Source organism: Thalia democratica, unplaced genomic scaffold (assembly GCF_965202585.1).
Source record: "Thalia democratica unplaced genomic scaffold, ktThaDemo2.hap1.1 HAP1_SCAFFOLD_985, whole genome shotgun sequence".
Taxonomy (NCBI): Eukaryota; Metazoa; Chordata; class Thaliacea; order Salpida; family Salpidae; genus Thalia; species Thalia democratica.
The window spans coordinates 16,493-37,925 of record NW_028139920.1 but is presented as its reverse complement, the minus strand read 5'-3'; the positions used below and the strand labels follow the sequence as shown (position 1 = coordinate 37,925).

At 25.3% G+C, this 21,433-nt stretch overlaps 1 protein-coding gene across 1 annotated transcript; it reads right to left on the bottom strand.

Moving 5' to 3' along the window:
- Positions 1-773: 773 nt before the first annotated feature.
- Positions 774-15,833, bottom strand: LOC145847597 (protein HIRA-like). Its single transcript, XM_082953639.1, has 7 exons — positions 15,755-15,833; positions 9,487-9,654; positions 9,328-9,417; positions 6,586-6,678; positions 2,733-2,869; positions 1,838-1,957; positions 774-805 (listed from the first exon to the last, which is right to left on the bottom strand). Exons 1-7 carry the CDS (start codon positions 15,789-15,791, stop codon positions 797-799), a joined length of 654 nt encoding a protein of 217 aa, XP_082809765.1. The 5' UTR covers positions 15,792-15,833; the 3' UTR covers positions 774-796.
- Between the last annotated feature and the right edge of the window lie 5,600 nt (positions 15,834-21,433).

The window sequence follows — 21,433 nt, the reverse complement described above, 5'->3', positions numbered from 1 at the left end:
AGATACTGTAAAGCTACTTAAAACGTGTTTTTTTATAAAAAAAATTTATGGTGATGACAAAAATTTTTTATCTATGTGATAATTTTTTTAAAACAAACTGAAATTTTACTATTGAACATGTTAAACTTCTTAAAAATTTCAGGTTTTTTGTTCAAAATTCCAGGTTTTTCCAGATTATTTTTGCCTAAATTCTCAAATTCCAGGTTTTTCCAGGATTCCAGGTAAAGTGGCAACCCTGAAATAAGTTTAAGAACAGATCTACGGAGTCTATAAAATATTAACACACATTAGAAAAAAAGCATGTATAACTATGTATAATATTTATGTGAGTAGTAACTATAAACGAACTTTATGGTTTAAAAACAAAGTTTGGAATAAAAACGTAAAAATAAAAAATTGTCTACGAAAACTACAAATTTAATAGAAGCATGTACTAACCTTAAAAAAGCTCTAAGAATAGGCAAGTTTTTTAAAATGAAACATAAATTAAGTTGTGCAGATATGTTACGTCATAATAAATTTAACTAATTAATCAATACGTTTTTCAGCTTAAAAATATGTAGTATTAAACTTAGTGTTTGTAATTGTATATGAAAATGTTGTGAAATAAATAAGTGCAAAGTAGACAGAGTTATTTAAAGTAGAATCGTCAGTTGTGAGGACAAATCTTGTCGCTTGTTCAGAAGTAGGTCTTCTGCTTCAATTACTGCTCTTTCTGTATTGCAAGTTAGGCAAATTCTACTCACTTCGTTGGATGTATGTTTGATCTTTGAAACAATACTCTATGTTTGGTCTTTTACCGTACCTGTGAAAAAAGCTCCAGACATAATCCGATAAACGCGTGCTTTGTTTTTTATTTATATTCTTAAAAGTATGTTTATGGTTAGCATATCTATCTTTGAAACTACCTGCTGTACTTCCGATATAAATGTTATCAGGGCCCTTACTTTCAACTTAAACTTTTTAAATTTCATTTTTAAATAAACAATTACCTTTTAACGGGTAGATCTTTATTTGATTTACGGCAATTACAAGTTTTAGGCATATTACTTAATTTATCACTACTAGGCTTAGTTGGTTTTGAATATTTATAGTATTATTGTTATGGTATATAAACATACTTTTAAAAACATAAATAAAAAACAAAGCACGCGTTTATCGGATTATTATCAGATTAAGCTGAAAAACTTATTGATTAATTTGTTAAATTTATTATGACGTAACATTTCTGCATAACTTAATTTATGTTTTATTTTTAAAAACTTGCCTATTCTTAGAGCTTTTTTAAGGTCAAATTTGTAGTTTTTGTAGACAATTTTATATTTTTACGTTTTTGTTCCAAACTTTGTTTTTAAACCATAAAGTTCGTTTTATAGTTACTACTCACATAAATATTATACATAGTTATACATGCTTTTTTTCTAATGTGTGTTAATATTTTATAGACTCCGTAGATCAGTTCTTAAATTTATTTGAGAGCAGTGAAACGCCGTTAGTCGGAATAAAGTTTTAATACTAAAATATCTGTGGTATGTATACTGATAAGCTTAGCTTATCAGGATCTCTAGGATTTAACGCCTTTTAACGTTACATCTTACAATACAAAAATATAAAATTATACAATTTTGTTACGCTGTTTTATTATACAACAATCTTTACTAACATACATCTGTTAATTTTTTATTAGGCAGTAAAACACTATTTGTCAGATAAGTTAGTTTCGTACAAAAGCCTTTGTTTAAACTTTCCGACAGTTTTGGATGTTTGAATCTATGAGATTTAACACAAAACAATACATGTTTTTGCTTTATGAGTAACTATTTTTAAATTTGTTTACTTTTTCAAAAGGAGATGTAATTGTTTTTTCCAATTTCCAATCCAATGTTTTCCAAATTTTTACGGTTCTATCATCACTTTGAGAAGCTAGATATGAACCAATTGGATCCCAACATACTCCCTTAAAAATAAGCATCATTAAAATGTAATAGTTTGTATTATTAGTTATTTTATGTCTATAAATTAAGTTCTATTGTTCTATTGTATGTCTTTTTTATAAAATATTAACAAAGACACACAACAGAACTAGCGAACTACATATGGAATTTAAAAGATAACAATACAGACTACAAAACTAAATGGGAAATATTACACAAGACAAAATCAAAATTCAATACTAAATTCGGCTGCAAACCTTGTAACTTAGAAAAAATAGAAGTTGATAAGTCAGATAAGAACATAACACTAAACAAGAAAAGCGAAAGACAAAATATATGCATTCATTACCAAAAAAACTTTTTTAGCAAAATTTAAACTAACTAAATATTAAAACAAAGTAAAATTTAAGCCGCAAACACGAGTAGTTTAAAACATTTTACTTGTTTTGTTTTTTTTTAATTCTAATATAATCTTTTCCAAACTTTCCAAAATGCATTAATTAACATATAAGCGTATTTTTCAAATTCAGCTAACTGTACAATAAACTGTATTATAGCTACGTCATAATTAGTATAAAAAATTCTGAATTTAAACTCATGTTTACTATTGTATTAAATTTTAACTTACTTAATAGTACATGAAGTTTTACATTTTATGTACGAAACAGCTGTCTAAACTATTGTTTTTATATTATTAAATAATTAAATATGTATATATATATATTTATATATTAATTTGCTACAGCATTTTATAAAACTATTTAACAGAATACTTTAACTTAATGACTATGATCTTACCTTAACTAAGCTATTATGTCCTTTTAAAATTTTAGTTGCAATAGGAAAATTTTCCGCATCCCATACAACAATAGTGTTATCAACACTACATGAAGCGAGTAGTTTGTCGTCTGGTGACCAATTCAATCCAAGTACATCTGAAAATATTTCAAGTTTATACAATTAAAATAAAAAGTAATTCTATTTGTTAAAATATAAAAAATTATAGACTAACAGTATTACAAAAGTGATAATTGAAATAAACATAACTCCTTTAAAACATCGGTATAGGTAGATAAACATTAAAGATTAACTATAAAACTTCTTCACTGGTATGGGGCACTCTGAATTCATTTTATACTCACGATTATACTAAAGGAACATGAGAAAAGTGTTCTAATTCTAGTAAAAAAAAACTTTACTAAATAGATTGCATTAAGCTATATAACAAAATTTTATAATTTCATAAATTTTATATAATATACATAAAAACTATTATACTTCAAAAAACTTGACTTTTTTTTTATTTTATTTATTTGATTTTATTGATTTTTTTTATTTTATATTGCTTGAAGTACTTTCAAAACTATACTCGTATATTCAAACTTGCTTGCTGACGATATTTTGAAACTACTTCAAGCAATATAATGAGTGTAAAAAAAACTTGGTCGATTTTTTTAATATAACAGTTTTTCCATATAGTATTAAGAAAAAGATAAAAAATCACAAAGAATAATTGACATAGGACGATTATAGAGACTAAAATATTTTTTTAAGTTTTAAATAAAATACTTCGTGCAAAAACAAATTAGACATTGCAACCCGAAGGTGTCGTCACCCCGACGTTTAATGAGTATATTGTTCTAAAATCCAGATTAAATTGGGGTTGTTTACAAAAATATAAATAACTTTCATGAAGGTTTTTCCAAACCAGCTAAAATTTTGCAAAAAGTTACTTTGTTATTTCTATAAAGCAATTTCTAGCTGAAAACTAACAGGTTGCATTTTTACAAGCACCGTAAAATACATTTTCAAAATTTGTCTTAACTTTGCTTACAGAAACACTGATTATGTTGTGGGTATTGGAAAACAAAGTTCTTTCCAGCTTACTTTACGTCTAATAATTGCAGAAAAGACTACAGATATTGTAAAATGTTCAATTCATTCTGCAAGATCAAAATTTATCAAATCACCTTCAGGAGAGATGTTTTAGCACAAAAAAAGGAGCTGGTTAACAACATTATGGGTGGAAAATACATTATGGACGTAAAGAAGCGCAAAGACTTCATTTTATACATAGCAAAGAGTTTTTTTTCTGCCTACAAGGACAGGGTTTGCCAGGAAAAGGTCTTAGGCGTGCCCCCTGTATTACAACCTCATATTTGAGAAAAAGCTCAATCATGTGATGCACTTAAAGGACCAACATTGAAACCTTAAGTATTTCAAAGCAAATACAGCAACTCTTTTCTTACAAAATCTGCATTTCTATCACACACACAAAGGTAAACCAAAGAGAAACCTTTTAAATTCAAAATTTGTAATTATTTAGTAATCTTTATAGTCTGTATTTTTACATAGTTCATTTCAGTTAAAATTTATTTATTGGTTAAAATTGGTTGTTCACGTGATTATTTATGTTTGTTCCTTTGATTCTTCAGTACTTTTTGTTTAATTTTAATTTTTTCAATAATTTCTTTTAAAGTACTGTTGAAATTTTTTTAATAAAACTTGATTTTATGCATTTGTTTTTTAAACCAATGAGTGTGTTATCATAATTTTCTGTATTTTCAAATAACTTTTTTTAGCCTATTTGCTTCAGACAAGATGATGCTTAAAAATGCTTGTACTTCAAGGTAAGAAGTACCATTGAAGAATTTTTCTATTTTTGCTTTGGGTTTTACAGAATTTACAGTTTTAAAACGTTATGGTTTTATGTAAAACAGACATACTTTTCTGTTTCTTCTATTGCTGTTGACACTCTTTCAAATTGCAAGCTTAGGCCATACGCAATAAAGATTTCAGAGATTTTTTCCAATAAAGTATTATATACTTGCTTGGCCATTTTTTGTTGATTATATAGTGATATAGTATAACTAAAAAGTCATTTATGTATCTTTGTAAAAAAAATTTAAATTATTTTCAAAATTAATAAAAATATTTTTTAAAGGGAAATTCCCCTTATGTGAAAATTTTTGGGTAACAGAAAAAGTAAAGTTTTTTTTTTTAATCAGTAAAACATATGATACAACTTTTGACCCCATGAGCTACACCTTTACCAAAGTGGGCCAATAAAATATTTTGTAATGACTTATATAATTTATCTATACCAAGGTGCAAATATACTGAGTGGTCTTCGTAGTCTGAGTGTGTAGCAAACCTGTACTATAACTAAATACTAAATTTTATATTTAGGTAAATGTGAAACAGTTTAAATTACTTGAAAGTAATTAACTCTTTTACTAATACTAACTACTAATATTGTTCTACTTTTTCGTAATGCATATGAAAGTTATTACTTAGCATTAAGTTTTTTAAGCCTAACAAATGTATTTTAAATGACTTAAAACTACAGAGGTTATACATTAATTTAACAAGTGTTAAGGGCATAGGGGGTCCGACATTTTTTTTTACTAAAAATAACATTGAATCTTATATGAAAACTTAAAGTACAAACTACAAGCCGGTTTTTATAGAATTGAAAAATATTGTTTAACTTTTGAGATTGTAATTTTTATAAAAAGTTTCCAATACAAACGTATGGATCGCAAGTTTTTTGGGGTCAATTTTCTTGAAAATTTAAAAAATTACTAAAAAACTATCTTCTCCTCCATTTTTTGAGATAGAGACCTCAAATTTTCAGGAAACGTTCCTTTTATAGTTTAAAAGACTTTGAATGTTGGAATTTCAAAAATATTAAAAAATTAAAACTTTAGATAAAAAATAAATAGGTGGCTTTTTTTTATAAAAATTTTATTTTTTTAAATTAAAAAAAATCCTGCATACAATCTTTTCTAAATTTAATAATAAACTTTCTGTAAAAATTTGAAGAAGATTGCTTAAAAAATAAAGGAGGAGATAGATTTTAGTGAAATGGTCTTTTTACGCGTTTTTAGCTTGCGCCTTCCATTAGGAACCTATAGAGGCAACCGACATTGACTGCTCATATCTCAAAAAATACTTTGAATTTTTTCAAGCGGTTAAAAATGTCTGATAGCTCAGGTAAAACTCTAGAAAATAAGATCAACTTGTAAAAATCAAGGTTTTGAAGTTTTGTTAAACCGAAGAAAAACTATCAAATATTAAGGTTAGCATTCTGATAAAACTAATGAAAAAAATTCCTCTGACTTAAAATCGCTACCTCTTTTGGCACTGACCAACTAAAATAGTCTTGCTTATATGTTCTTAAAGTCATATTACAAAAACAGTCATTAACTAAAATAAGATGAGTCTATAAACTTTACCATGTTATAACAAAATTAGCTACTATTTTCAGCTTTTTTGTCATAAATTTGCCTTGTCAGTCGGTTGAAATTTCGAAGTATTTTTTATTACCTATGAACAATGATTAGATACACATATCATTTTGAAAAAAAAGATCTCATTTTCAGCATAAATTTATTTGAAAAATTATTTAGAAGTGACATTTATACTAAAATTTCCTCTAAAGCAAAATATAAAGTATATAACTATTCCTAAAATTTTTAATGTTAAAATTCCACAAAAAAAGTTGCATCACTGTGGTTAAAAATATAGATCACAGTTAATTTTAATCTACTTAATTGACAAAAGTATCACTATTTAAAAATCATCTAAGCAATAAAGAAAATATTAAGTACAACCTTGAATTAGTAAATTTTATGCAACAAAAAAAAACCTCCTGTATGTCGCTTCAAAACATGAACGCAATGCCACCTTTCGCCATGTTTAGAAACATTAGTGGTTCCAAAACCTCCTGAAACTCCATATCCTGTAATACTAATAACACTAGAAGACTTGATATTATATAACTAAGTATATTATTACTTCTAACAACGTTCAATATCACATTACTTTTACGTTAAAATTTTCAAAGTATGTTATTACTTAAGCTTTTTTATACACACTGATTATACCAGTGGTCTTCAAAGTGTACACTGGTGCACACAAAATTTTGGGGTGCACAAAACTTTTAGGGTACACAAAACTTATTTTGGGGTGCATGAGTTTTTCAGGTTGTGCTGAAAATAAAAACTAAACTTTTATTTAGTTTATTCATTTTTTACGATGAAATTAAACATTAAAGCTGATTAAAGTCCTGATAGCACAACCATATGACTATTTTGTTTAAAACAACCACTTTTATACTTTCTAATACTTTTAATGTAAATATATCAATAATGTAAAATATATTCTCCTGGAAAACCTCCCAAAAAATCTTCTCTAAGTAAGTTTCATAGTCTTACATATGGAAAAGGTTAGTATAATACTTAAATTTTACTTTATCAAATATTTTAGTTTAAGCTTTGTGGAACAATTAAATTACTTAGTACTTTTATAATGAAATATATAATATATTACCCAGTAATTTAATACTATTTGACATACAGAATCACTTTTAAAAAAATAAATACATAGAATTATACTTCTAAAAAGTGTAAAAAAAAGACAATAATACTATCAGTGTTTTCCTATACTCAGGTCCCTCAGGATAACTCAGTCTAGTCTTAAATTTTCTAGGGTTGTCACTTTTTCAGAGTACCAAGGTTACCAAAAAACTTAAATACTGTAGAAATATGGAAGTTGACCTTTTGGGCTGAAAAACCAGGAAAATCCAGCATATTAAGAAATTTTGAAAAAAAACATTGAATTTTGAAAAAAAAATCACTAAAACCTGGGAAAAGCTATAAATTAAGATTTTTAACATTTGCAGTAATAAAATTTCGAATAGACTCAGAAATTTATCATAAAGATTTTTTTTTACACATCACAAAAAACTCTTTTTAATAAAAAAAACACACATTAAGTAGCTTTATAGTACCGTAAAAATGTTTTTATACTATTTAAGACAGCTTTTAAAAATTAAAACTTAGATTTTCCCACACTCATGATTGTCCTACAAATGTTGCCCAATCGCCAAGAAGTATTTTTTTGTAGGTTTCTCCGAAAGACCATCTAACCAGCTTTTCAATATAAAGTTATAACAACAGCAAGAACTTCAACAGCTTTAAAAATAATTTACCCTTAGAATTGTCTAATGTACTTGAAAATTTGCTTACTTTAGAAATATTTCTGAGATGTTTTTTAAGATAATTTCTAAATAATTAAACCAGGTTTTCAGCTCTGTTCGTTTAAGAACAATTTTGTATACTGATTGACTTAAGTGGAATTTACAAAGATGTTTCTCTCACCCAAGAAAAAAGTAACACTAATGATAAATTTAGTAGTAACTGTGGTAGTGATTTTACAAGTTATCTTTTTCCTTTCAAGTACTCAAGTTGTATAATTATTCAATTTAAAAATTCAACTTTAATTAGTTTTAAATTTGTTGTTTTTTTAATGCAATAATTATAACACTTAAGATTTAGGAAACAAAATGAGAAGTACCATATCAGCTCACCATCAAGTAATTAGACGAGTAGTGGGTACATGTTTAGTGAAATTTTGACAAGTAAATACAGCTTTCATTGGACTCAAATTTTTTAATTGCTTTTATTGTGTTGTTTTTTCGGTTTTTTGTTCAAATCAAACAATAATCAAACAAAAAAAAGTAAATATAAATTAAATGTGTAGTAGTAAGTTAATTATGCATATTAAGATAACTAAGTATCAGTTAAATTGTTCGAATGTTTTTTCTAAATCAATAATTAAGTTAGGGGTGTGCAATATTTTTATTCAGCGGTCCAGATGTGGTTAAATTTAATTATTAGCTGGCCAAAACATTTAAATCTTATTTGATAAAAATACTTAGAACTATTTTTGCCACAATGCTAATTTTATATGACCTTTTTATAATTATGAAATTTTCTATTTCCCATTAGTTAAACCTTAGATTATTTTAGTAGATACTTAAACTCCTAGAACTTCTTATGTAATTTTACCTCTTCCGGGCCCTGTAAACATATTCAGAATGGTCATTTTCTCTCTGTTGGCCCTAAAGTAAGAATCAAGCAATAAAAACATTGTTGTGAAAATAAAATTAATGAAATAACTTTTATTGGAAACATAAAGAAGTGTATAATTTTGTGGGAGTTTTGCATGAGTAATAAGGTAGTTCTAACAACAAAGCGCAAAAATTGTTGCAGTATCCTTATAATGAAAATTTAAGTTATTTACGTATTCCCACCACTAGCAGTGTAATTTAGGAATGCATAGAAATTATTTTTTGCAGTTTATAGTGTATGGATTTTTATCAGCTTGAAGACCATTGTATTATACACATAATAATTAAGCTCATCTTGAAGTATTAAAACGTTTTCAAACAAAATTTAATAAGCAAGGTTTTCCTAAAACTTAAACTATCCTGAGGAGCAGCAACATCAACTTGATTACTACTTTTAGTATTTTACAATAAAATTTTAATATTAAAATTTTACACAAATTTATATATCATAAAACTTATTCAATTTAATGTGCAAACCAGCAAATTCGTATATGATCACTGTGCTGTCATCTCCTCCAGAAGCTAAATAGTTTCCTTTTTTTGACCATCTCACACAATTGACGCAAGCTTAAAAGTATTTAATAAATATAGTAACTTTCTAAAAGTTGGAACAACTACTCAAATTGTTGGACTTACCCATGTGATTTTCTATATTACATAAAACTTTAGGAATATTTTCATCAGCTTCTGAAGCAGCATCTATTACTGGCAACATATTCCAAATCTTAACACCAACTTTTCCTTGTCCACATGTAGCAAATCTTGAACCATCAGGATGGATATCAATTGAAAAAATTGGTTCGCCTTTAGAAAAATTACTTTTAACATTTTGTATTTAGCTTCATATGTTTATACTTATTTGTTTGAAATAATTTGGATTTATTTGTTATATTAGTTTTTTTTTCTTTTATAGAAAACTATTTTGCTTTTTATATCTTTTCTCAAAGAAATTATAAGTTTTGATATGTTTATAACAAACTAAAAATTTTGTACATAATAGTAAATATTAGCAATAATTTTATAAATGTAGATAGTTTACATCATATAATATTTAGTTTAATTTAATTTTTATGATTTCCATGTTTTATATTTATCTGCTATTTTTTTAAATAACCTTAAGTTTTGAAAGGCATATTTCAGTACAACACTTTTTGTAAACAGTTAAAAAATAGAAAATTAAGCTTATTTATCATTATGAAGTTTCCCTACATGATTTAAAAAAATAAGTGTTAGAAAACAATGTATAAATTTAAAACTATCTTTTAAAATGCACTGCTGGAAACTTTATAAATTTTAAAACTTGTAACTAAATTTCTTTAGTTAGTTAATGGATTAAATAAAAGTTTTTCTAAGTGTGTGCTTAAGTTTAATTATCATGTGAAAATATTTTTCAGAAATATTTTTGTTTTCTGAAAATAATTTTTAAATTGATTTCTTATAATTTTTCAAGTTTTTCAAAAATAATTTTATGTTTGGTATTTTACAAATACAAATAAACTATAGTTAAATTAAATTAATAATCAAAATATAAACTATAACTGTTTTTTAATAAAACTTAAATTAACTTTTGTGGAAGTAGGTTTTGCATGATTTAAAGTTTTCTTTTAAATAAATATTGTAAAAGTTTTTTTAATTAAAAATGATTTGTTTTTCACTTAGATATTTTAAAAATCCAAATAGAGTTTTATAAGTACATGCGCCTTCTCTTGTGTTAGCACTTTGAACACAACCCAAAAGTGCTAACTCAAGAAATCATGATCATATTTTTACAAATAGCCTAATTATAAGTGTTAAAGCTAATATTTTTATGAGGAGATATAAAATATTATAAAACAGAAAATATACATTCATACAAAATTCATTTTTTGAAGCTAGTCAGTATGTTTAACTTTATATTCTAAACCAAAAAAAAATTTAAGGTTTTTTTCATTTCAAAATTATCGTTTATTAAATGAATTATAAAATAATTAAAAAAGAACTTTATAACACTAGCTTGTAATCTGTAATATTAAAACTTTAAGAACAAGAAAAGATTCAATCAAAATTCACAGTAAAGTTTTTTTTTTAATTGAAAACTTGTCTAAAATTAATTTTTCATCACTAACTTACCCACGATGACCAAGTTACTCTTAATGACAAAGTTTAGCTTGCACAGAGGGCCATAAGGTGCTTATAAATATGGCTACCTTTATTTTCAGCTAATTTTTCACATTTGACAAACACCACAAAAACAACAATTTTGGTGGATTTGAAGTAACCTAATCTTAAAAGAATTCGATTTTCTGAAAACCACCCCATTAAAAACTGTATGGGACCCAAAAAACGAGACTTAAAGAGTTTTTAGCTTTTAGCTGGCAATTTTATTACATGTGGCAATTATCAAAAAAAAATATTGTGCATAATTTAAGACATTTTAAAGGAAGTCTTATGGTGGCACTTCTTGATTTAAAAAAATTGTAACTCAAGAGAACTTACAAAAACTGATATGATTACATAAAATCAAGAATTAAAACTTTCTTTAAATCAAATGAAAAGTTTAAGTTTAAGTATAAAAGGGTGTAATTCTTCATGATTGATTATTTAATTTTAAGGTATATACTTTTGTTTTATGCAAAAAATCTTAAAATTTCCTACCCCAACTGACATAAGCATTGTTGTGAATTAATTATTTTGTTTGGTTTGAAGCTCTAAATGCACTAGAATCTAACAAGGTTGCCACTCATTTTTTTAATTTTTTTCCAGGTTTTCCAAATTTCTTCCAGATTTTTAAAAGTTCACATTTTTGGGTCTATTTTTAGTTTTAAGTTAATTTTTATTTGAGAAACTTTGAATAGTATAAAAATATTGAAAACATACTGTAAAGTTACTTTAAATGTGTTTTTTAATAAAAAAAAAATTGATGATGACAAAAAATCTTAATTATATGATAGATTTTTTGTGTCAAATCAAAATTTTACAACTGAAAATGTTAAAATTATTAAAAATTCCAGGTTTTTCCAGGCTTTTTTCAAAATTTCTCAAATTTTAGGTTTTTCAAGGTTTCCAGGTAAAGTGGTAACCCTGAATTTAAGCTTTCTGCAAACAATTATTTCAGGAAAATTCTCTTATAACTCTTTTATTTTTACAGGCCTAATGTGGGTTAGGAAATCCACCTTATTTAGACTTATAACTTTAATAAGAGAGTCAATGTTTAATTTAATTTAAAAAAATATTTTACTCTCTTTTGTACCTTAATTATACTAGTTTATAACCTTCAAAACATAAGTCAACAAATTGTAATACAGTGCTTATTCACTTATCCAGACATGTTGAGCAATATTTTTTGTAAACATATCCAGATAAGTACAAAAAATTTATTTTTTCATAAAATAATATAACTGCTGTATAATGCAATGCATTATAAATAATAAAACGTTGTAGTAAAAACAAATAGTAATTATGAGTAAAAAATTATAAAATGATAAACAATTAAAGCTAAATTTTAGGTTAATTAAGTTTTTTTCTTTGGTAGAAAACATCAGACTTATTAACCCCCTACAACGATATAGGCTTTTTGAGGGTGAAGCAAGAAGTATTCATCATTTGTAATTCCTACTGCCCTAACTTTTAATTTAAAAAAATGATTTACGTTTGTTCAAATCAAAAATAGATGAAATCTATAATTAATACAAAATAAATAAACAAAATAAAAAATATGTATACCTATCTCTTCTAGTAATGAACAAAGTTTGAATGTAAGCTTTAGTAATATTATTACGTCATAATAATGAACTAAATTGCAGAACTTTTAAATACACTTAATTTTTTTTTACAGAATGAAATATTAAATATTTGCATCACACAAAAATGTTTGTGCTTGACATCTAATATTTTTTCTGAATTTTCTTTTTGATTGAAACTATTCAGATAGTGAGCATCCAGATAAGTGAAGTCCAGATAAGTGAAAAAGCACTGTACATCAATATGAATTTTATAATTTTTATTTCAACATGCATATGTTGTATTAGGTTTAATTAACTTTTGTCTAAACAAGGGGTTGGCAGGCATTTAGGTCTCAGGCCTATTTTGAAAATTTAAATATTTCCAAGCCACAGTGGTAGTTTCAGTTTTCACTTTCAATAACATACCCAAAATACCTAGTGTGATTTTCAAATTTCCTGTAAGTTTTAAAGCACAACTAAAAAAATTTTTAATAAGGTTTCAAAATCAGTAAAAATCATGTTCCTTGACAAAATTTGGTATAAAAAAAAACATAATACTGAAACAGGATCTAATAAATTTCATTCTAGATCAGGAAAAATTCTGTCCTGAGATTTTTAAAAATGTTTAAAACTATCCTGGGATTTTTACAAAAAATAAAAACTGCCTTGAGTAATCCTGAGTTTAAAAAAAAGTCAAAATATCTTATGTTATCCTGAGTTACCTTGAGTCTCCATGAGAATTTCTGGGAATATCAAACTATCCCAAGTTCCTTTAGAACTCTAAGTGTGTGGCAACCCTGCTTATTAATAATTGATAAATAATTAAATTTAATTCACATACAAAATTCTAGTGTAAAACAATTTAAGAAGAGTGAACTTTACAGCCCGGAATTAGTAATAGCAAAATATCAAAAGTATGAAATTTAGTATTATATGCTGAACATTTTTTATGTAAAAATATAATAATAATAAAATTTGAAGACAATAATCAAATAATTTCTTAATTATTTATACTTAAATATTCCAAGTTCAAAATTGTGTATTAAATATTACTATATTACTCTTTTCTTTTTTTTTTTTTAAAAACATCAGTCTCAAACTCTACCCCTTGCAACAATAAACGTTTTCTGGGGTTAAGTGAGTGTGTTACATCATAAGTAATTTCAACTGCCCCATTAATATTTAACTTTAATTATCCAAAAATAAAATAAACAAAAAACTATATTTTAAACAAATAAAAAAACCCTTGGTGACACGCCATTTGGAGAACACTTACAAGGCTAAAATCTCAACACTAAAAACCACAAAGTGTGGGAAAATCATGAAGCTCAAATCCCTAAGTAAGTGTTCACCGGCACTACAACAAAAAAATCACACCAACAATCCAATCATGTGATCACCGCCACAATAGTGAACTCACAATCAGTTGTTGAGCAAATGCATAAAATTAGTATTACAATGAATACATTAGCATTAAATAACTATCTTAAAGCTTGATAACTAACTAATTTACTGAAATGGTACTCAGAAAAAAAAAATCTAAAAATTAAGCTAAATTAGAAAAAAATAATAATAATAAAAATAAAAACAAAATATTAATATTAAATTAAAAACTATTAAGAAAAATGTAGTTTCTGAAACTTGTATTGGTAGAATTAATTTTAGTCCAATAAAAGTAAGAAGAAAAAACTTATATTTATGCAATAATAATTAATATACAGCTAACTAATAAATATAACAAAAATATAATAAAAACTGGATAGTAGCAAATAAACAATCACACAAAACCATACAATATATTTCTCCATCAACAGACCAAAACCAGCCAATCATAATCAGAGTAGACATAAACAAAATTGACCATACATATATTAAGAGAAACAGATAAAATAACAACCAAAAGCAATTAATCAAAATCTGCATGCAACACAAAATACTCAACCACAGCACTCTAAACCTACCAGTATACTGGCTCAACAAGAATTTTTTGTAACTATATTTAAACTGTTTTTTTTTTTAGGTTTTTAAAAATTTCTGGAACACTAGACCACAACGAGAGCCTAAGCCTAATTACTTGAAGGAGTTTAGGCCAAGTTGTGTTCTAGGTCTTTCAATTACAAAATTATTATTTTTTGAATATCTTGTATAGTGTGTATGAACCATACTTACTGGAGTAAAAGAACTGTGGTCAACCTCAAATCCTCTCAAAATATTCAGCATCAACATACAAACTTGCAAATTAAACACCTCATTAAATTTCAGCAGACCAGTTTTTAAAAACAATGAATTTGTTGGAGTCAGTGCAGGTACGTGACAAACATATCTAACAATTCTTTTTTGCATACAAACAACTGGTTTCAAATGACAACTAGCAGCACCAACCCAAACAGAAATACAATACAGTGTATGAGGTTAAAACAAACTATAATACACCATTTTCAAAGTACTTGTATCCAAATAATATCTTAATTTTTACATCATAAAACAACTTCTCGATAGCTTAGACTTAATGTACTTTAAATGTGCCTTCCAATTTAAATTATCGTCTAATACCACACCTAAGTATTTAATATTTTCACTCTTCAATTACAAAACCATTTACCTTAACACTGAATTCATTCTTTTTTGCAGTTCTATTAAACAGCAAAAACTTAGTCTTGGAATAATTAATAAACAATCTATTTTTACACAGCCATTCAACGATTTTCTTTAACTCCATATTTATAACAGCATTAATATGGTCAATATCACAATGTTAGTAATTCAGACAAGCATTGTTTGCAAGCAATCTCAATTAAATATTTGTAGCTGAAAATATGTCATTTATATATACAAGAAACAACAATGGACCAAAACAAGAACCTTGAGGTATCCCAACATTCAAAATTTCATGCTCAAAAACAACAATATTTACAACAGTAGACTGACTTTTATCTTTTAAATAACTTACAAATAAATAACAGATACCTATGACAAATTATCTCAACATGCAAATGAGAACTTAGTTATTTACTTTAATTATTGTAAAATAAAAATTACAGGTAGTTGTAATTCATATGGTGAAAACAAAATTATAAAAGTTTTTTTAAAACAATTAGAAACAGGTCTGGATTGACAATCTTGAATAAGTAAAGCCTACACTATTAAAAAACTTAAAACAATACGAGTAAATAATAATAAAATGAACTCAAGATTTAACTAACCATCATGACTAACAAACTTAGTCTTGGTTAGCTTCATCTAATATATTTAACCTCTGTTTTAGGAATTTAACAACAGAAGCTACACACTAAGAGAGTGATTTTAATTGAGTGAACTAAAAGAGTTCTCTTAAAAAATATCAAATCCGTAACTTAAAATTCCCCTAAAAACTTAATACTTATACAATAGAAAAACAAAAATGCTAGGAGATATGGTTTTAGTCGGTTTTTTACTGTGGTTTCATTAGCAAAATTCATCAGTAAACTTTCTATATACTTATCTAAAATACTTCTCTAAAATACTTATCTTAAAAGCTCAAAAATCTTTTTTCGATTTGCACTCAACAAAACAAAAATGTTAAAACTAACTTTAATAAAGTGTAAACTTCAATCAAGTATAAAATTCTTTAAAACTTAACTTAAATCGTTAGTTTATAAACATTTAAGTAAAAGTAATCTATTTAGAAAATTAAGTTTTGGATGAGTAATTCTATACTTATTCAGATTAATATTTAAACAAGAAAATATGTATAAGATATTCAAGACTAAAGAAAAAAAATTTAAAACTGGATTACAATGCAAAACATTATAAAAACCGACAACAATAAAAACACTAAAACCCAGCTTTTTGTATAGTTTTAGTTATCTCGTTGTTAAAAATTCGGATCGCAAATTTTAATAAACAAATGTTCTATAACTAGAAGGGGGTAAGGATTTTTTGCCCTGGTTAAAATTTTAAATCTACAATCAATGTAGTACTCAGCGTCAGCACAGCTAGGGTTATGGAGAAGGTGTTCATAGATAATTTATAATAATAAAAATGTATTAAAATTATTAAAAACATTAAAATAGCAGTAATAAACCAAAGCAATGTTGTAGCAAATAAAATAAATTTTATTTTCATAATTTTGGTTAACTATTGCTATTTTTTATTTTAAAATATTACAAAGCATAAACATATAAACAGATTTTTAAAAGCTAATCTAAGTATTACTTACAAGTAAAACTCAAGACACACTTATATACTGCTTTTTAATTCTCTTGATTCTTTTTTTTAAATAGTATTATATTGCCTAGTTTTTATAAAACCTACATACACATTACATATAAAATTTTATATTAATATTCACTACAAAAACTGTAACCATTTTTTAGTTACATTTCATCTTATACCAAAAAAATTATTCTTTAGGAAATTTAAACACGAGATTTCAAAACTTAGGTTTTTAGTTTTTTGTATATTTTTTTCTGCTTTTTATATTCTAAATTTAATTTACGACAACTTCGGTTTATTTTTTTTAATCTTTTTAGATTTATTTTACAATTTAAGATCTCTAGAAGATTACTATGAGAGTGAAACTTTGAAAAACTCTTTAACAACATGCAAAAAAAAAATTAAAGTCATCTTCTTATAGCTACGTATGTTAAGAACTTTTTATTGTCTAACGAAGGTAAATAACAATATTATATGCGAAGGAGAGCTGAAGTTATGCATATATTCAAAATCAGATAATTACGAATTTTGAACTGTTTTTCTATAAACACGTTTTAGTAAAAATTTAATATAGCTCAGAATTTTTATTCTATTTAGACAAAAACATCTCAAACGATTTGTTTTGCTTTGTAGTATGACTCTTTAGTTTAAATTAAATAAAAACAACAAAAAATATTTTCTAATGGCTTAAAAATATAAGTAGTTTTTTTTTCTTGTTTGTTCTTTATAAAACAAACAAGAAAAAAAATGGAGCTTACTACTCGTATTCAATTTAGACAAAGAAGATCTCAAACGGTTTGTCTAGCTTTATAGGTATTACATTTTAATTTTAAATTTAAAAACATTTAAAATAAGTTGTCTTAGATTTTATTATTATATTCATATGACACTTCAAGAGTTTAGATATTTCAATCAAATTAGTAAGAGCTTTGAAAACTTTAATACCAAACTTAATGATCTATTTTCTTTTATGTCTTAAATTCATCTGTTAATGAAGTTCCAATAAAAAACTATTACCATTATATTTTAGGCAAGCTATTTTTTTAAATATTAATTTTTTAATTGTTACAAACCTTCAGCTGCTAAAAAAGAGATTCCAATTTCCAATATTTTTTACTAAACCGTTCTCCGTATTGATAAATTTATTACTATTATTTGATATCGTTAGAAACTTTCTAAGTACTCTTTAGCCATCTGTTTATAAATTTATAAAACGTTGTTATTAAAATTTAAGTTTGCAGCACTTTTTTGTATACGTAAAATATTAAATTGTTTAACCTCAATAACACAAATGCCACAACTTTCTCGTCCACTTATTGTTCATGTTTAAAAAAAACTTTCTCCCAATTATTTAACCTTTCTATGATTCCATAAGCTTGTTTAAAAATAGCGCTAAAAATAAAATATATGTTAAAAAGTATTTCTTTTATGACAAAACTACATAAGGTTCAAAAAACTTAAGTTCAGTTTGACGGACGCTTTTTTAAACCTGTAAGTTGATTAGAATCTCTTGTTTTTATAACTCCCAAATGATTTTTTTTTAACTATTTTAGTACTGTAAAACAATTGGTTTTTTATATTAAAAACTCTTTATTATTATTTGTTCTTAACTGTTTTTTCATGCAAACAGTCTCTAGTGTTTGTCATTAAGTTGAAAAAATGGAAATATTGCTTCAAACTTGGGTTTTTTTTGTGATTTGGTGTACATTTTTTATTCAATGTTTACTTTTTATTTAAACAGTTTGTTAACTCTGTTATCAATTTAAGCTGATGTTTATCACGATGAACATCTAAAAGTATATTTTTTAGTTTTATATCTTTAATCAACCGATACCTTATACATATTTTTGAATAAAGAAAATGAACATGTTGCCTATAGTCTTTAAATATTTCATCAATAAGCATTTATTTAAAAACATTTCACCAAATAAAAATAACCTACCAGGTTGTTTAGATGATAACTTAGTGTTCTAAACTTTTCTACTAAAATGATTTGTACGCATTGACATGTATGCAAAACTATAAATCTTTTCAAAAATACGTTTCGCCATTCCTTTTATTAATTCTTTATTGTTAATAACTATCTTTTATAATTTATCTTGTTGGTTTTTTGATTTGAGTAAAAAATGTCACCTCTACAAAGCAAAACAAATCGTTTGAGATGTTTTTTGTCTAAATTGAATAAGAATTGTATACTCCATTAAATTTTTAATTAACTTGTTTGTTTTATATATAATGAAGAAGAAAAAAATAAGTTGGACTTTTAAGTCAAAAAAAAATTGATGTTTGTATTTATCTTAACAAAATAAAACATACCAAAAAAGCAAGAAAAATCGATTGAGATGTGTTTTGTCTATATTGAATAAGAATCATAAACTCCATTAAATATTTTAAAAAAATGTTTATTTTATATAGAATAAGAAAAAAAAAAAAGATTTTTAGGTCAAAAATTTTAAAAATGTTGATTTTTTTATTTAATTCTAATGAAATATGTATGTGAAGAAAACATGACAATCGTCAAAGATTTTTGTCTAAATTCAAAAAGAGTTTTAAGCTCCATTCAGTTTTTACAAAAACGTGTTTATAGCGAATAAGTGTTCACAAACGCAATTATTTGATTTCAAATAGCTGCGAAACTTCAGCTTACTATTTGCAAATAAAAAAAGCAAAACAATATTCATTATATGTATTAAAGACCAAAAAGTAAAGGAATTGAAAAAATTGCAAAAAAAAAGTTGTTGTCATTGGCTATGTAATAGTAAATTATAGCCTATGGCCTGCTAACAGAAATTTATTGCTTAAAATGTTAAATTTGTATACAATTTTTACAAATTAAACATATTAACAAAACTGAAATATTTAACATATAATATTGTAAAATGTGCACTTATGTTTTTTATACTATTTTGAATAGTTTCCTGTTTCTGGTGCGACATTTGAAAAAATGAAACAATTTACATAAGTTACTTAAATCAATGTACTAACTACTATTATTTATTAATTTGTCTTATTATATAAATACATGTTCAATGATATGCCTATAAATTACTTATTTTAACAGTAATAATTTAAAAGAATAGCTACAAGTCAACTTTAAATAATATAAAAACTAGAAGCAGACGTGAACAACTATTTTCAACTTTGATAAAAACTAATATTAACACAAAAAGTTTTCAATGTTGAAAAATTAAAAACAATCTGCGAATTAGTCAATAGTTTTCTTACTAAAAATAAAACTCTTTTAAGTGGCTATTATTTGACAAGTGTTTTAAGTTTTAAGTAATAAAACTATCTACTCGTTTATTTCGTTTATCTTTAAATATTTTCGTGAAGTAAGTTACGGAAAAGAGTATACCCATTTGAAATAGAAAAAGTTTCATTCATAAATAACAAATCAAAAGTGTTTTAAAAAACTAATTTTGAAATATGCTAGACTTTCAACGGTCTTATTTTTATATTGACCGTAACTATTGACCGATTCGAAGATTGTTTTTAATTATACAACATTAGAAAAACTGTAGATTTTTAATTTATTTTTTATCAAATTTTAGAATAATTGTTCACGTCTACCAAGGGCGTAGCGTGGGGAGGGACACTGGCGCATGCGTGCCACCCAAAAAAAGAAAAGAAGTATAAAAAAAGAATGTAATATCTTTATCCTTTATTGTTTATTTTTTCTGCTTAATTTGCCTATTTTTCTACTATGTTTACCTTGTATTCGAAAAGTTAAACGAAATTTTGAATACCAATTAGTGACAAATTAGGGAAATTACTCAATATACTGATTCGGTGCGCAAGCGAAAGTGCGTACCGATTTTGATGAAAAACTCCATAAGGAAAAATTTTATAACTTCATGAACTTCATAGGAATTTAGACTCAAAAAGTACGTAATTAATGTAGTGCACCGCTGTAGTATAACCTTATGACAGATTTTTCTACAAAAGTTTACAAAAATACGTCACGCTTAAAGGAAAATTAAACGATTATACAAGTTTTTTTTTATGCTACAATACAGACTACTGCTAGTTTTCTGATCTTTATTTTTGTAAACATACAAGAAAAAGCGTGTCGGCCTATGAGAAATAAACTTTGTTTGTGATTTTTATTTTAAAAAAATACAATCAGATAAATTAAATTTAAAAATTATACTTTTAACTTAAAAACTTTAAAGTTATAACAACCAGTTATTTCGAACTTATTTTACTTTTTGAATTTATTTCAATTATATAACTTATAAAAAGATCTTTTAATAGCTAATTACAAAAGTTTTAATTTAGGGGATTTTTAAAGAAAAAAGTTTTGCACCCCCTGATTAAAATACTACGCTACGCCACTGACGTCTACTACTAGTTTTTTTTATTATTCAAAGTTGACTTTTAGCTATTTTTTAACTGAAACTCTTAAACTAAGTAATTTATATGTATAACATTGAACATGTTTTTCTTTTATAAGACAAATTAATTAATAGCTGTGAATAGTACTTTATTTTAATTACTTATGTATAAAAGATTTCGGTATTAATGTTAGCTTTACACTGTAAGGCAAAGTTTTCACATTGTAAATAATAACAGGACTAAATTTTTTATTTAATTTATTTTACGAAAAACTTAACAACATAATTACTCATTAAACAAAAGTCAACAAAATAGTATAGATACTTGATAAAAGTAAACATGTTTTAACATAA

What these genes read in the sequence shown, in the direction of transcription:
- LOC145847597 (XM_082953639.1), bottom strand. Translation starts at nt 15,791, where the DNA reads ATGAAGCTAACCAAGACTAAGTTTGTTAGTCATGATG. An exon ending in TAAGTTTGTTAGTCATGATG is followed by an intron (nt 9,655 to 15,754) that starts GTTAGTTAAATC and finishes ATTTTTCTAAAG; the next exon opens with GCGAACCAATTTTTTCAATT. An exon ending in GATCATATACGAATTTGCTG is followed by an intron (nt 6,679 to 9,327) that starts GTTTGCACATTA and finishes TTAGTATTACAG; the next exon opens with GATATGGAGTTTCAGGAGGT.